This window comes from Hylobates moloch, unplaced genomic scaffold, assembly GCF_009828535.3.
Source record: "Hylobates moloch isolate HMO894 unplaced genomic scaffold, HMol_V3 SCAFFOLD_12, whole genome shotgun sequence".
Lineage (NCBI taxonomy): Eukaryota > Metazoa > Chordata > Mammalia > Primates > Hylobatidae > Hylobates > Hylobates moloch.
The window spans coordinates 45,182,545-45,200,006 of NW_026652287.1; the positions used below are offsets into that span (position 1 = coordinate 45,182,545).

The 17,462-nt window shown below is 45.4% G+C and overlaps 2 protein-coding genes across 4 annotated transcripts in view; one reads left to right on the forward strand and one right to left on the reverse strand.

The window, feature by feature from the left end:
* Positions 1-17,462, forward strand: part of LOC116478506 (zinc finger protein 136) — a 370,760-nt gene that overhangs the window by 314,919 nt on the left and 38,379 nt on the right. The gene's annotated exons all lie outside the window — the stretch shown is intronic.
* On the reverse strand, positions 22-12,980 carry ZNF625 (zinc finger protein 625). Of its 3 annotated transcripts, none has more exons than XM_032169765.2 (4): positions 12,795-12,980; positions 4,164-4,290; positions 3,883-3,943; positions 22-2,702 (listed from the first exon to the last, which is right to left on the reverse strand). In XM_032169765.2, the coding sequence occupies exons 1-4, from the start codon at positions 12,795-12,797 to the stop codon at positions 1,775-1,777; spliced, it is 1,119 nt and encodes a 372-aa protein (XP_032025656.2). In that variant the 5' UTR covers positions 12,798-12,980; the 3' UTR covers positions 22-1,774. The 3 variants fall into 3 exon arrangements, with proteins under 3 accessions (XP_032025656.2, XP_032025657.2, XP_032025659.1); XM_032169766.2 differs by lacking the exon at positions 12,795-12,980 and adding an exon at positions 11,886-12,099; XM_032169768.2 differs by lacking the exon at positions 12,795-12,980 and having other exon boundaries at positions 4,164-4,435.

Here is a 17,462-nt window from a genome sequence, read left to right on the forward strand (position 1 = left end):
TCTCAAAAAAAAAAAAAAAAAAAAAGATATTAGGCCTGGCACAGTAGCTCACACCTGTAATCCCAGCATTTTGGGAGACCAAGGCAGGTGGATCACTTGAGGTCAGGAGTTCAAGACCAGCTTGGCCAACATGGAGAAACCCATCTCTACTAAAAATACAAAAATGGCCGGGTGCAGTGGCTAACGCCTGTAATCCCAGCACTTTGGGAGGCCAAGGCAGGTGGATCACCTGAGGTCAGAAGTTCGAGACCAGCCTGGTCAACATGGTGAAACCCTATCTCTACTAAAAATACAAAAATTAGCCGGGTGTGGGGGCACACGCCTGTAGTCCCAGCTACTCAGGAGGCTGAGACAGGAGAATCGCTTGAACCCGGGAGTTGGAGGCTGCAGTGAGCCGACAGCACACCACTGCACTCCAACCTGGAGTAAGACTCTGTATCAAAAATAAAAAGATTAGAAGGCTGGAAAAAGATTAGAAGACCGGGTGCAGTGGCTCACACCTGTAATCCCAGCACTTTGGGAGACACTGGTGCGGATCACTTGAGGTCAGGAGTTTAAGACCAGTCTGACCAACATGGTGAAATCCTGTCTCTACTAAAAATATAAAAAATTAGCCTGGCGTGGTAGTGGGTGCCCGTAATCCCAGCTACCCAGGAAGCCAGGAGGTGGAAATTGCACTGAGCCAAGCTCACACCAACATACTCCAGCCTGGGCAACAGAGTGAGACTCTGTCTCAAAAAAAAAAGAGATTAGAGGCTGGGCATGGTGGCTCATGCCTGTAAAGCCAGCTACTCGGGAGGCTGAGGCAGAAGAATCGCTTGAACCCAGGAGGCAGAGGTTGCGGTGGGCTGAGAATGTGCAGCTGCACTCCAGCTTGGGTGACAGAGCCAGACTCTGTCTCAAAAAAAAAAAAAAGAAAACTCATGAGAAGGAATGGCATAAAATATGTAGTGTATCCGATAGCCAGCCATTTATTATAGGATATTTTTGAATAGGAACTTTAGACTTTTGTTTTGATAAAGGTCTTTCTGAAGCAGTGAGTCTGACGATGGCACTTCCATTATCCCTTCAGTGAGTTTCTTAAAATGAGGGCTTGCCACTTAGGTATTGGGCTTTCCATAGGAGGGAACAGATTTTTCTGACCTTTCTGTGTATATACACCTACCACTTTGCTGGGCTAACCTTATTATTATTGTTATTATTATTATTATTTTGAGATGGAGTCTCACTCTGTCACCTAGGCTGGAGTGCAGTGGCACAATCTTAGCTCACTGTAACCTCCACCTCCTGTATTCAAGTGATTCTCCTGCCTCAGCCTCCTGAGTAGCTGGGACTACAGGCGCCACCACACCTGGCTAATTTTTGTATTTTTTAGTAGAGATGGGGTTTCACCATATTGGCCAGGCTGGTCTCGAACTACTGACCTCGTGGTCCGCCTGCCTCGGCCTCCCAAAGTGCTGGGATTATAGGCATGAGCCACTGCGCCTGGCCAAACCTTGTATTTTTTTTATGACAGAACTGTCTTAAGGTCTTACTGGAGGCGTGTCTCTCTTAAAAGTTATTTCCAACTCTGTGTCCTAGGTCTCTGAGTGAGGCCTCAGCTAAACTACCCCAAAAAATTTTTGCGCTTGGGCTACTGGCATTTATTTCTGAATGCTGTCAGATGACAGTGGCTGCAGAAGCTTCAGAATAATTTTGCGATGGTTCCCATGATTTGAGGGAAACACATTTTTACCATGATTGGATTCAGTGGCTTCTAGGAATCTTATGTGAATTAAGCGATCTTCTCGCCTCGGCCTTTCAAAGTGTTGGAACTACAGGGTTTTTCTCCAGTGTGAGTCCTATCATGGATTTTAAGGCTCGAGGCACATCCAAAGGCTTTCCCACATTGTTTACATTCATAGGGTTTCTCTCCAGTGTGAGTCCTTCCATGTGTTCGGAGGTGTGAGGCAGATCTGAAGGCTTTCCCACATTGCTTACATTCATAGGGCTTCTCTCCAGTGTGAGTCCTTTCATGATATCGAACGGAATTGAAAGAAACAAAGGCTTTCCCACACTGTTTACATTCATACGGCTTCTCCCCAGTGTGAGTTATTTTATGTGCATGGAGACATGTGGAACTATGGAATGCTTTCCCACATTCACTGCATTCATAAGGCTTCTCCCCAGTGTGAGTTCTTTCATGTATTCGAAGGCTACCAGAATGACTAAAGGCTTTACCACACTGTTTACATTCATATGGTTTCTCTCCAGTGTGAGTTCGTTTGTGGATAAGATACAAACTGAGACACATCAAGGCTTTCCCACAAAAGTTACATTTATAGGGTCCATCTCCACTGTGCATTATCCTGTGTCTTCGAATGCTTGAGCGGGAAATAAAGCTTTTTCCACATTCCTCACAATCATAAGGTTTCCCTCCAGTGTGAGCCCATTCATGTGTTCGAAAGTAGGGGAGATCACTGAAGGCTTTCTTACAGTATGTACATTTATATGGCTTCTGTCCATATTCCTGATACTCATATGGCTTGTGTCCAGTGTCAGCTCTGTGGTGCCTATTAAGGGATGCATGACCCACGCTGACTTCTCCATGTGATTTTACTCGAGGAGTTTTCTTCTTCAGTATGTCGTCTGGAACCTGGGTCAAAATTTCTCCATGCTGGTGATCTTTTTTACCTTCTAAGAGTCTCTCTCCCATAAGACCTCTGTGAACAATGAGAAGTATATCATAATGGGTTCCTTTATCACTGATTTGATATTCATTAACAAGTCATTGCACTTGCATTTCTAACACTGTACAGCAATGTGCAGGCTTTCTGCCCTGTCTGAACATGAACAGACCACATTCTCTACAAGATGGTCCGGCTATACCTCTTATCGAGAAAGATAATATTGATATAGGGCTTCTTAGTACTTTTTAAAAATTTTTTGAGATAGGGTCTCACTCTGTCATCCAGGCTGGAGTGCGGTGGTGAGATCTCAGCTCACTGCAACCTCCATCTCCCGATCTGAAGCCATCCTGCCACTTCAGCCTACTGATTACCTGGAGCTACAAGCATACACCATCATGCCTGGCTAATTTTTGTATATTTGCTAGAGATGGGGTTTTGTCACATTTCCCTGGCTGGTCTCAAACTCCTAGACTCAAGCAATCTGCCCACCTCAGCCTCTTAAAGTGTTAGGATTACAGGCATGCACCTGGGCGCCCGGCCAACACTATTTTGAGGTAAACTATTTTACAAGTACTAACCATCTTTGTCAATTTCGTTGCTTCTGAGTCAGGGTCTTGCCCTTTAACCCAGGCTAGAGTGTAATGGTGCTATCATGGCCCTGTGTAGCCTCAAACTCTTCAGCTCAAGCAGTCTCTGACCTGAACCTCCCAAAGGGCTGGATTATAGGCTTGAACCACAATGTTCAGCCTATGTCACACTTAAATATATGTTTTTAGAGAATTTTTTTTTTTTTTTGAGACGGAGTCTCACTCAGTCGCCCAGGATGGAGTGCAGTGGCATGATCTCGGCTCACTGCAAGCTCTGCCTCCCGGGTTCATGCCATTCTCCTGCCTCAGCCTCCCAAGTAGCTGGGACTACAGGCGCTCGCCATCATGCCCGGCTAATTTTTTTGGATTTTTAGTAGAGACAGGGTTTCACCATGTTAGCCAGGATGGTTTCGATCTCCTGACCTCATGATCTGCCTGCCTCTGCCTCCCAAAATGCTGGGATTACAGGTGTGAGCCACTGCACCCAGCCCTAGAGAAAATTTTATAAGAATAAATATGGTGGAACTTGGCTTATTTCTTGTTTGCTTCTTTTTAACATTTTCTTCCATTCTATGATTGTCTAGAGAGACATTGCTTTCTCTTGTAATTCTCTAAGCATGAATTACCTTAGGTTTCTCCTGGGATTTTTGTACTCATCTTCAATTTTCTGATCTTTCCATTTTTTCCCTAAAATACAGAACCAGAAAAATAGTCCAGAATTAGCAAAATTATGAAAAAAGTACTAGATTCTAAGTTCATGGTACACTGCAGCCTTGCCTCATTTATTCATATTCCTGTTCCCTGTCCTCACTATTCCCTGTCCACACTCCAAATCTCTCAACACGACAGACAAGCTGGAAACACTTGTTCTCTAATTCACTGAGGAAAGTAATATTGTTACCCTTACCTACAGAAGCCAGGTTCCTGAAGGTTTCCTGCATCACATCTCTGTAGAGATTTTTCTGGGAAGGATCCAGCAAAGCCCACTCATCCTGGGTGAAGTTCACATCTACGTCCTCAAAGGCCACTGAATCCTGAAACATTCCACATATGTAAAGAAACATGGGTGAGACTGACAGCACTGGGTTCCTATACTCTATTCCTACAAAGTTTCCATGGTGCTATGGACTCCAAACATTTATTCCATGATCTGGTCATCAGACTTTTTACTCTGTCAACACTCACTCTTCCATAAAGAAATTCTTTTTTTAATTATTATTATTTTTTGAGACAGAATCTCATTCTGTCACCCAGGCTGGAGTGCAGTGGCATGATCTTGGCTCACTGCAACCTCCGCCTCCCAGATTCAAATGATTCTCATGCTTCAGCCTCCCAAGTAGCTGGGATTATAGGTGCCTGCCACCATGCACAGCTAATTTTTGTATTTTTAGCAGAGATGGGGTTTCACCATGTTGGCCAGACTCGTCTCGAACTCCTGACCACAAGTGATCCACCAGCCTTGGCCTCCCAAAGTGCTGGGATTACAGGCACGAGCCACCACGCCTGGCTGAGGCCCTACCAATCTGACTGATTAGAGTCATAACTAACTAGAACAAAAAAATCAAGAGCAGAAACCTTTCTTGGAAACTGTGCTTGGGTAGAAAAGCCTGAATTATAATTGATGAATTGCTGAAGGTTGAATGGCCACAAGATTGGAGTGGCAAAAACTCCAGGGTGTCCAGTCTCAACAAAAAGGCAAATATTTATCAAATGTAAAAACTTTTGTGTGAAATGGTGTGACAGAACACCATCAAGAAAGAAAATGAACCCCACGTGCTCTGTCCAAAGGATGGTAAATGGCTCAGCCCCTATGGAATAGTATGATGGTGCCTGAAAAAAAGAATATAACTACCATACATATATATATATATATATATTTTTTTTTTGAGATGAAGTCTCACTCTGTCACCCAGGCTGGAGTGCAGTGGCATGATCTTGGCTCACTACAACCTCAGCCTCCCAGGTTCAAGCAATTTTCTGCCTCAGCCTCCCAAGTAGCTGGGATTACAGGCGCCCGCCACCGCGCCTGGTTAATTTTTGTATTTTTTTTAGTAGAGACGGGGTTTCACTGTCTTGGCCAGGCTGGTTTTGAACTCCTGACCTTGTGATCCACCTGTCTCGGCCTCCCAAAGTGTTGGGATTACAGGCGTGAGCCACTGCGCCTGGCCAAAATTAACATATCTTTCAGCAATCTACTTTTGTGTCTACTTATTTTCAATTAAAAAAAAATTGAAATCCAGATCTTGAAGACACATTTGAAAACCACTGTTAACAATAGCCAACTTTGGAAGGCCAAGGCGGGTAGATCACGAGGTCAGGAGATCGAGACCATCCTGGCCAACTTAGTGAAATCCCATCTCTTCTAAAAATACAAAAATTAGCTGGTGTGGTGGCGGTGGCGTATGCCTGTAATCCCAGCTACTCGGGAGGCTGAGGCAGGAGAATCACTTGAACAAGGGAGTCAGAGGTTGCAGTGAGCTGAGATCACACCACTGCACTCCAGCCTAGCAACAGAGCAAGACTCAGTCTCAAAAAAAAAAAAAAAAAATCAATAGCCAAGAGCTGCATCAATTCACCTGTCCATTCATTGATTGCTGAATGCATAACAAAAATGTGATAGGTATATATATATATATATATATATATATATATGCAATGGAATATTATTTAATCTTTTAAAATAACAACCTGTCCCTTGTTACAACAAGCTTGAAAATTTAGGATACTATGCTAACAGCCAAGGTAGTCACAAAAAGAAAAATACAGTATGATTCACTTAGATAAGTTATGTAGAGTTGTCTAACTAAATCAACTGTACAGTTAAAATTGCATAAGCTGGTAAAATTTAAGTTTTTTACTTTATAATTATTAAAATTAATAAAATACTGTACCAAGTAAAAACCTAATTGATTAAAAGGTGGGCAAAGTATTTCAGGGACGTTTCTCAAAGATACATACAAGTGACAAGTAAGCACATGAAAAAGGGTTCAACATCAGGAATCATTCAGCAGAAGCTTTTTTTTTTTTTTTCCAGACGGAATTTCGCTCTTGTTGCCCAGGCTGGAGTGCAATGGTGCGCTCTCGGCTCACTGCAATCTCCACCTCCCAGCTTCAAGCAATTCTCCTGCCTAAGCCTCCCGAGTAGCTGGGATTACAGGCATGTACCAACACTCCCGGCTAATTTTGTATTTTTAGTAGAGACAGGGTTTCTCCATGTTGGTCAGACTAGTCTTGAACTGCTGACATCAGGTGATTTGCTCGCTGTGACCTCCCAAAGTGCTGGGATTACAAGTGTGAGCCACTGCACCCGACCCGGCCTAAATATTTTACACAACAAAGTTTCAGGTGGTTATTGAGTGCTTTCCTCTCATGAAAAGTATTCATAAACAAAATAGAAACGTTTCCAATGCAGTCATTTATGGCTCTGTGGAAGAATGAAAAACAAAATACTACAGCTCTTTCAACTATATCACGGTGGACACGGTGATGAAGATGTCCATTAGAGAGGGGAAGTGGGTGCTTTGGAATGTGGGAAGGGAATCAGAAATTTAAGGATTTGTTGTCGTCCCAATGAAAAGGTAGCTGTGGGGGTCTCAAGGACTCCCTCTTTGACAAGGCTTTGACCTTGTCCTATAAAGCCCAGTTATAGCAAAGATCCTTCTAAGGGAGTTCAGAGAATCCCCACCCTGGCCCCTCCAAACTTGATACCAATGAAGTTCTGTTACTCCTACTCATGATAACTCATCAACTTTCTCTTCTGTAACCCTTGATACCTCACCAAGCTCCATCGTCTCCCTCATTTTACCCTTGAGCTATAGGTTCAATACTGTTGTTGCTGCATGCAAGGTTGAGGTCAATCTCTCTCCCATATTACAGTTCTCATGACCCACATCACAACTGTCCTGAATAAAGCCTTATTTGTCATTTTTAACATGATTTCAGTACAATCTCTTTTTACAAGGGACAGGGACTTAGACTTGAAACTCTGCTTCACAAGTCTGGAATGCATAGGGGATAATATGCTCTTTCCCTGTGGGAAGAAAGGAGGGTGTCCTGAGAGTATCTCCCACTCACATATCCAGAACTCTGGGTCAGACTTCTCTCCTCATGACTACCCCTTGTTGTCACTCCATAAACTGGGTGAGATGGGGGACTGTGGATACACCATTACCCAGACAGTGTTCCACGGTGGAGCTCGCCTCCTGCAGTGATGGGACACAATGCCTGGGAGTCCTGTCTGCCAATTCAGCCCTTACCTTGTGTCATAAAGGAGACTGAGGTTCCAACTGATATGGATATACGTGAGGACCAGGTGTGTAATTTTCAAGTTTTTCTTCCATTTGGTGAATACTCTTTGCAATTTATTTCTTCTTCTTCTATTTTTTTAAAGCCTATAGCAAGCAGTATTCTCATGCATTCTATAAACCATGCAGTAACCAGACTTGAATCTGCTCAGCTGCTAAGATCAGCTGCCTTCTGAGTGGCAATACCCTATACTCTTGTATTTCTTTTTTTTTTCTGAGACAGGGTCTCACTCTGTCATCCAGGCTGGAGTGCAGTAGTGCAATCACAGTTCACTGCAGACTCAACCTCTGGGGTCAAGCAATCCTCCCACCACAGCCTTCTGAGTACCTGGGCTCACTGGAGCATGCCACCACACCTGGGTAATTTTTTTTTTTTTTTTTTGAGACGGAGTCTCGCTCTGTTGCCCAGGCTGGAGTGCAGTGGCGGGATCTCGGCTCACTGCAAGCTCCACCTCCCGGGTTCACGCCATTCTCCTGCCTCAGCCTCCTGAGTAGCTGGGACTACAGGCGCCCACCACCACGCCCAGCTAATTTTTTGTATTTTTAGTAGAGACGGGGTTTCACTGTGTTAGCCAGGATGGTCTTGATCTCCTGACCTCGTGATCCACCCGCCTTGGCCTCCCAAAGTGCTGGGATTACAGGCGTGAGCCACCGTGCCAGGCCTTAGTTTTATATTTCTATAAAGAAATATGTGTGGCTGCATAATACATACAGAAAAACTTATTTGGCTCATGGTTCTACGGGCTGTCCAAGAAGCATGGCACTAGTGTTTGCCTGCCTTTAGGTGAGGGCCTCAGGAAGCTTTTACTCATGGAAGGCAAGAGGGGTTAGGGTATCACATGTAAAAGAGGAAACAAAGGGTGGAGGAGATGCCATGGTATTTTTTTTTTTTTTTTTGAGATAGAGTCTCGCTCTGTTGCCCAGGCTGGAGTGCAGTGGCACGATCTCAGCTCACTGCAACCTCTGCCTCCCGGGTTCAAGTGATTCTCCTGCCTCAGCCTCCCGAGTAGCTGGGATTACAGGTGCCCACCACTGTGCCCAGCTAATTTTTGTATTTTTAGAAGAGACAGAGTTTCGCCATGTTGGCCAGGCTGGTCTCAAACTGCTGACCTCAGGTGATCCGCCTGTCTTGGCCTCCCAAAGTGCTGAGATTACAGGCGTGAGCCACCGTGCCCAGTCATCATTTTTTAAACAGTCAGCTCTCCTGTAAACTAACAGAGCAAGAACTCCCTCATCATTGTGGGATGGGCACCAAGCCATTCATGAGGGTTCCACCTTCATGGCCCAAATACCTCCCACTAGGCCTCACCTCCAGCACTGGGATCAGATTTCAACATGAGGTTTGGAGGGGTCAAATATCCAAAACATATCAAGACTCAAAATGGTCAACACAATACTTATAAACAACGCCTGACAAAAAGACTTCATATAAACCTACAGTCATCAGGACAGTGTGATATTTCGAAAGACTGCATAAATACATCACAGAACACAATGGAGAACTTATAAATAAACTCAACAAAATAAACAAATCTTTCATAAACGAGCCAAGGCAACTCAATAGATATACTACAGTCTTTTCAACAAACGGTACTGAAACACCTGGACTACTATATGCAATGAAATGAATGAGATACAGAATGTACGACTATCATAAAACTGACCCAAAATGCATCATTTACTCAAATGGAAAATGCAAAATCCGCAACTTCTAGACGTAATACATGTGAAAATCAAAACAACCTCGGATTAGGCCAGGCACAGTGGCTCACGCCTAAAATCCCAGCACTTTGGGAGGCCAAGGCAGGTGGATCACAAGGTCAGGAGTTCAAGACCAGTCTGGCCAAGACGGTGAAACCCCGTCTCTACTAAAAATACAAAAATTAGCTGGGCACGGTGGCGGGTGCCCATAATTCCAGCTACTTGGGAGGCTGAGGCAGGAGAATCGCTTGAACCCAGGTGGCAGCATGCCATGTATCCAGCCTGGGCAACAGAGGAAATCTGTCTCAAAAAACCTTGGATTTGGCAATAAGTTTTCACATACAACACAAAAGCATGATCTGTGAATGAGAAAATTAATATATTGGGCTTCATTCAAATTAAAACTTTCTGTTTTGTGTCAGGTGCAGTGGCTCACACCTGTAATCCACCACTTTGGGAGGCTGAGGCAGGCAGATCACTTGAGCTCAGGAGTTGAACACCAGCCTGGGCAACATGGCAAAATACTCTCTCGACGAAAAAAAAGAAAAAAAGAAATTACCCATGCAGGATGGTGCACCCCTGTAGTCCCAGCTACTTTTGGGGCTGAGGCAGGAGGATTTCTGGAGCCTGGGAGGTTGAGGCTGCAATGAGCCAAGATTGTACCACTGCACTCCAGCCTGGGCGACAAAGTGAGATCCTGTCTCAAAAAATAGCAATAAATAAAAATAACAATAAAAAAGCTTTCTGTTTGGAAAACACACTTACCATAATGAAAATACAGGCTGCAGACTGGAGCAAAATATTTGCAAGACACCTATCTGATGAAGGACTGGTATCCAAAAGATAGAACTCCCAAAACTCAATAAGAAAACAACCAACCAGTCCAAAAATAGCATGCCATTAAAGAAGAGCAAATGAAAACAATTAGGCACCACTGAATTGTTGTTGGGTGGAGTGGCTAAAATCCAAACACTGACATCACCAAATGCTGGTGAAAATGTAAAACCTATCTTGAGGTTTAAAGCAATGTGATTCTGGGGTTGAATCATCTGACTGGCAGTAGTAGCATAGCCAGCTGGAACCTTCCTGTCCCTGAGTATAGACTGGCCTTCTTTCTTAACTATATTCTTTTGTAAAATATTGAAAATGCCTGAACAGAGCCAGGAAGGGTCTCTTTTCTCTTGATCTTCATTATAGATTAACTTTCCTCTTACCTTTCTCACACAAAGACTTCATGGCCATCACAATGTCTTAAGCTGGAATGTCATATTCGATAATGGCTCACTGCAGCATCAAACTCCTGGGGTCCAGTGATCCTCCTGTCTCAGCCTCCCTTGTAGCGGGAACTACAGGTGGGTGCAACCACGCCTGCCTAATTTTTCTATTTTTCTTTTCTAGAGATGGGTCTTGTTGTATTATCAAGGCTGGTCTCCAACTCCTGGTCTCAAGCGATCATCCTGCCTCAGCCTCACAAAGCTGGGATTACAGGTGTGGGACACTGCACTAGGTCAAGAGTTTAACTTTTAGCTCCGGAGTTCTAAGCCCATTTCCCTAGAGTCTGTATTTTCTTGAATGGCAATTCTCAGATTTTCACTTGAATAATCTCCTTATAATAGGAATCTAATCATTTCAATTATTTAAGGTAGAAAAATCCAAATAAGGCGACTACATCACTGTAACCAATAAAGTATTTTTTGATTTTTATTCTAATGCACCATATAAAAGCCTATCCTTCAACCTGTAAACTAAAAATAAAAACCTAAGCTCCCCATCCCACCCCAATCAAGTCAACTGAGTGGCTCTTTACCAAGGGGAGGCCCCCCAAAAACCTGAAAGTTCCCAGTTATGTCAGTAAGGGAGATCAGACACTCCATACTCCCTTCTGGAGTTTAGACGCAGCAACTGACCCACATTCATATTAAAATAGACATAAGACCTGCAAAGAGGCCGGGCACAGTGGCTCAGTCCTGTAATCCTACCATTTTGGGAGGCGGAGGCAGGCAGATTATTTGAGGTCAGGAGTTTGAGACCAGCTTGGCCAACATGGTGAAACCCCATCTCTACTAAAAATACAGAAATTAGCTGGGTATGGTGGCGTGCACCTGTAATCCCAGCTACTTGGGAGGCTGAGGCAGGAGAATTGCTTGAACCTAGGAGGTGGAGGTTGCCCTGAGCCGAGATTGCACCACTGCACTCCAGCCTGGGCGAGAGTGAGGCTCCGTCTCAAAAAAAAAAAAAAAAACGTGCAAAGAGACCCTTTGTGCCAATAAATACTAAATTGCAAACAAGACCTAAGGCCCTGCAAGGCAAGGGTTAAGTCATGCCTTAGAATTAATAAAATCTAGTGAAACATTTCTGTTTTTTTGTAGGGATGGAATCACATGGCAGGTAACAGACTCCCTTAAACATTCCTTCCTACCCCTTTCAAATTTTAGACACAACTTCACACTCTCAACCAACTGCCGACTACAGAATCCCTCAACCACCTGTGCCTTCTAAGCCCCGCTTCTACGTGTCCTGCCCTTTCGGCCTTCCATGCCTTGATTCATGTTTTTCCCTGCAATTCCTGTCTCGCTGAAATGAATAAGACCAAACTGCCATCGAACCTCCTGGGGACCACTTACTCGAGGCTACATGCGGTTGTTTCCCTTGGTCACGTTCTCTCATATTCGGCGTAGAACACAGTTCAAGTTATTTTGCAGAGTTTTGCTCTTTCCGTTTTCAAACCGCAAGCCATGACTGGGTGTTTCTCATTCAGGAAACATTTCTCATTCATTTTTTTCAAACTCCTATTCTGAGAAGCCAAACTCTTAAATTTTTAAGAGGACACAGTTTAGTTTGTTGCTGTTGTTGTTGTTGTTTTGTTTTGTTTGAGACAGGATCTCGCTCAGTCGCCCAGGACGGAGTGCAGTGGCGCGATCTCGGCTCACTGCAGTACCAATCTCCCCCCTCAAGCGATCCTCCCACCTCAGCCCCCCAGTAGCTGGGACTACAGGCGGGCGGCACCACGCCCGGCTTATTTTTTTTAAATTTATTTTTAATAGAAACTAGAGTCTCGGTATGTTGCCCAGGCAGGTCTCGAATTTCTGGGCTGAAGCAATCCCCCCGCCTCAACCTCCCAGGCGTGACCCATTGCGCCTGGCCTTCAATTTAGTTTTTCAGGAAAAAAGGCGGGACTGGGGACCCCGCAGCCCACCGCTCCTCCCAGACGAACCCCACACCCGAGGGAGGATTGCCTCCATGACCCTCCCGTGGTCTCCGCACAATCTGGGGAGAGGCAGGGCTACGGGCGCGGAGCTCCCCAGAAAGGGCTCGCAGTCGCAGCGCAGGGACGGGACAGGAGGCCTGGGGTCCCGGCTGCCGGCCCAACACCACCCTGCGGCCGAAGGGACCAAGGGCCGAGCTGCGCCAGGGGGACTCCACTCTGCAGACCCGAAGTCGCTGCAAGGAGGCCCGGGTCCTGCTAGAGCCGGTTCGGGCCGGTTCCTCCCAGCCCCTCCCCCGTCTCGGGACCCCCGGCCCCGCACACTCACCATTTCCCGGCTTCCAGGTGTCCTGGCCTCCTCTCCACGGATCCCTCTAACAGTCCAGTCACAGTGAGGGCGATGGAGCGACAGAAGCTATGGCGGATGCACCTGGTCCCTCTGGGGGCCGGAAAACCGAGATCCCGACCTCCCTTTGGTGCGAGACGCCTGGAAAGCGGGAATGCGGCCTCCCCTTCCCCGGATGGACAGTTGGCAGGACCCCGCCCCAGCGGCCCTGATTGGATGAGGCTTCAGTCCCCGTCCCATCGGTCCTGAGTGACAGCGGAAGCCCTGGGTAACAGAGCCCGGCAGAACCGAAATGACCTGTTCCAACCACAGATTATCTAAGCGAGCTCCCTCCCTGCGTCTTGCTCTTTGGGTATTTGCGTTTCAGCCAAATTTGCTCCGAATTGCTAGAGGGGGCACCGTTGTCTTCCTCACTCAATGGGCTGTCCCTGCTCCTTTGTCCTGCACAGGAAATTCCAGACTCAGAGTCCAGTGGAGGTGAAGGAAATTAAAATATTTTACGCCAAAATATATTTATTTGACAGATTTTGAAATGGCTGTGGCTTGGCCGCAAAAAAAGTGGCCTGGCAAAGCTGTCTTTGGAGGGGGGGAGTTTGCATCTGCAGAGAATCTCCATTGATGAAACCATGCCCTCTCCCCCTTTATTTCTTTCCCTTTATCCAATCTAGAAGAGATTGTGACCCGAACACAGGCAGGGTGCGGTGTTTCACGCCTGTAATCCTAGCACTTTGGGAGGCCAAGACTGGAGGATCGCTTAAAGCAAAGAGTTAAAGACCAACCTGGTCAACACAAGAAGACTCCTGTTTTTTGTTTTTGTTTTTTTTTTAATTTTTATTTATTATACTTTAAGTTCTAGGGTACTTGCGCACAACGTGCAGGTTTGTTACATATGTATACATGCGCCATGTTGGTGTGCTGTACCCATTAACGCCTCATTTACATTAAGTATATCTCCTAATGCTATCCCTCCCTCATCCCTCTACCCCAGACCCCTGTTTTTATTATTTAAAAATCTTTACGGCCGGGCGCGGTGGCTCACGCCTATAATCCCAGCACTTCGGAAGGCCGAGGCGGGCGGATCACGAGGTCAGGAAATCAAGACCATCCTGGCTAACACGGAGAAACCCCGTCTCTACTAAAAATACAAAAAATTAGTCAGGCGTGGTGGCGGGCGCCTATAGTCCCAGCTACTCGGGAGGCTGAGGCAGGAGAATGGTGTGAACCCGGGAGGCAGAGCTTGCAGTGAGCCGAGATCGCGCCACTGCACTCCAGCCTGGGTGACAGAGCGAGACTCCGTCTCAAAAAAAAAAAAAGATCTTTACTTCAGTTGTATTTCCCTATATAAAAGTCTTCCAAGGGGAGCCAGGTGCAGTGGCTCATGCCTGTAATCCCAGCGCTTTGAGCCAGCAAGGTGGGAGGATCACTTAAGGCCAGGAGTTCCAGACCAGCCTAGGCAATATAGGGAGATTGTCTCTACACAAAATTTAAGTTAGCCGGGGATAGTGGCCTACATCTGTAGTCCTAGCTATTCTGGAGGCTGAGGTGGTAGGATGGCTTGAGCCCAGAAGGTCGAGGCTGCAGTGAGCCCAGCTGGCGCCACTGAGTTCTAGCCTCTGAGACATGAGACAGAGAAGACCCTGTCTCCATAACAAAAAAAAAAAAAAAAAAAAAAAAAGGAATAAACAGAAACAGAAAATTCTTCCAGTTAACTGCTTTGAGACATTTTCCAGAAAAAGTCAGTGAAGCTCTCTCTGGTGGTGAGCCAGCCGTCATTAACATCCACACACCCTCTATGGGTGTGAGTTTCTCAGGGTTGTGCTAAGAACTCCAGTATTTACAGCAGATGATTGTCAGGTTATAACATTCTGTGTTTTCCCTCAATGAGGAGGGGACAGAATAAGGAGAATAGAAGTAACTAAAGTAGATGAGGTACTTACCCAAGATATCACAGTCCTGGAAGACTTTTTTTTTTTTTGAGACAGGGTCTCACTCTATTGCCCAGGCTGGAGTGCAGTGGTGTGATCACCGCTCACTGCAGCCTCGACTTGCTGGGCTCAGGTGATCCTCTTGCCTCAGCTTCCCAAGTAGCTGGGACTGCAGGTGTGTGCCACCATGTCTGGCTAATTTTTTTTTTTTTTTTTTTTGGACGGAGTTTCACTCTTGTTGCCCAGGCTGGAGTTCAATGGCACAATCTCGGCTCACCGCAACCTCCTACTCCTGGTTCAAGCGATTCTCCTGCCTCAGCCTTCCGAGTAGCTGGGATTATAGCCATGCACCACTACATCTGGCTAATTCTGTATTTTTAGAAGAGACAGGGTTTCTCCATGTTGGCCAGGCTGGTCTTGAACTCCCGACCTCAGGTGATCTGTTAGCCTTGGCCTCCCAAAGTTCTGGGATTACAGGTGTGAGTCACTGCATCCGGCCAATTGCTGCCTCATTTTAATATCTCTCTGGTCCTGATAATTAAAATAACTCACTATCCTCAGACAAAAATTCTCTAATTATGCATAGAGTCACTAGAATGAGACTGTAATTTGTAAATACAAAGAAAATCGGCCGGGCGCGGTGGCTCACGCCTGTAATCCCAGCACTTTGGGAGGCCGAGACGGGTGGATCACGATATCAGGAGATAGAGACCATCCTGGCTAACACTGTGAAACCCCATCACCACTAAAAAAATACAAAAAAAATTAGCCGGGCGTGGTGGTGGGCACCTGTAGTCCCAGCTACTCAGGAGGCTGAGATAAGAGAATGGCGTGAACCCGGGAGGCGGAGCTTGCGGTGAGCGGAGATTGCACCACTGCACTCCAGCCTGGGCGACTGGGCGAGACTGTCTCAAAAAAAAAAAAAAAAGAAAGAAAGAAAAGAAAAAGAAAAAAGGAAATCCGTGAAGGTCAGAATTAGAGCAAGACCCATTTGGGATGTCTCCTGGAGAAAGGGTTTATGAATTTTTATTTATTATTTTATTTTATTTTATTTTATTTTTTTGAGACGGAGTCTCGCTCTGTCGTCCAGGCGGGAGGGCAGTGGCGCAATCTCGGCTCACTGCAAGCTCCGCCTCCCGCCCGGGTTCATGCCATTCTCCTGCCTCAGCCTCCCAAGTAGCTGGGACTACAGGCGCCTGCCACCACACCCAGCTAATTTTTTGTATTTTTAGTAGAGACGGAGTTTCACGGTGTTAGCCAGGATGGTCTCGATCTCCTGACCTCGTGATCCGTCCGCCTCGGCTTCCCAAAGTGCTGGGATTACAGGCGTGAGCCACCGCGCCCTGCGGAGTTTATGAATTTAACGGTAAATTTAGCTTAAGCTGACTGAAGTTGAGAGCTTCCTGTTGGTGAAAATGAAGGTCTTAAAGGAGAGAATAATTTCTAAACTGAGGAGGGGACAGAAGGGTATTTCAAACTCCCAAATAAATCCTTAATTTTCTTTTTTTTTTTTTTTTTTTTGAGACGGAGTCTTGCTCTGTCGCCCAGGCTGGAGTGCAGTGGCGCGATCTCGGCTCACTGCAAGCTCCGCCTCCCGGGTTCACGCCATTCTCCTGCCTCAGCCTCTCCGAGTAGCTGAGACTACAGGCGCCCGCCACCACGCCCGGCTAATTTTTTGTATTTTTAGTAGAGACGGGGTTTCACCGTGGTCTCGATCTCCTGACCTCATGATCCGCCCGCCTCGGCCTCCCAAAGTGCTGGGATTACAGGCGTGAGCCACCGCGCCCGGCCTAAATCCTTAATTTTCTCTGCCTCATCATCTGGGACTGATCCGCCCTGGGGGGCTCCATTTCAGCAGTCACAGTTTGGCTTCCAAGCTTGGAAATATCATTTACCTTCTGACAGAGGGTTTTCCTTGTGAACTGTGCATGAAGCCGGCTGCTTATCTGAACTACTTCAAATGTTTGCTTTAGTTTTCTTTTGATTCCTTTATGAAATATTGCTGCCGGCTGGGCGTGGTGGCTCACGCTTGTAATCCCAGCACTTTGGGATGCCGAGGCGGGTGGATCACGAGGTCAGGAGTTCGAGACCAGCCTGACCAACATGGTGAAACCCCGTCTCTACTAAAAATACAAAAATTCGCCTGGCGTGGTGGCGCATCCCATAATCCCAGCTATTCAGGAGGCCGAGGCAGGAGAATCGCTTGAACCCGGGAGATGGAGGTTGCAGTGAACTGAGATCCTGCCACTGAACTCCAACCGGGCGACAGAGCGAGACTCCATCTCAAAAAATATATATATATACATATTATATATGTACATATATATAATATATACACACATTATATATGTACATATATAATATATACATACATTATATATACGTATATTATATATGTACATTATATATAATATATATTATGTATGTGTGTATATATATTATGTATGTGTGTATATATGTGTGTATATATATTATATATAATATATATAATGTACATATATAATATACGTGTATATATTATACATGTATATAATATATACACGTATATTCTATATACACGTATATAATATATACACGTATATAATATATACACGTATATTATATATACACGTATATTATATATACACGTATATAATATATATACATATATTATATGGCAGCTATATATGTGTGTATATATAATATATGTATATATAATATATTTGTATATATGTATATATAATAT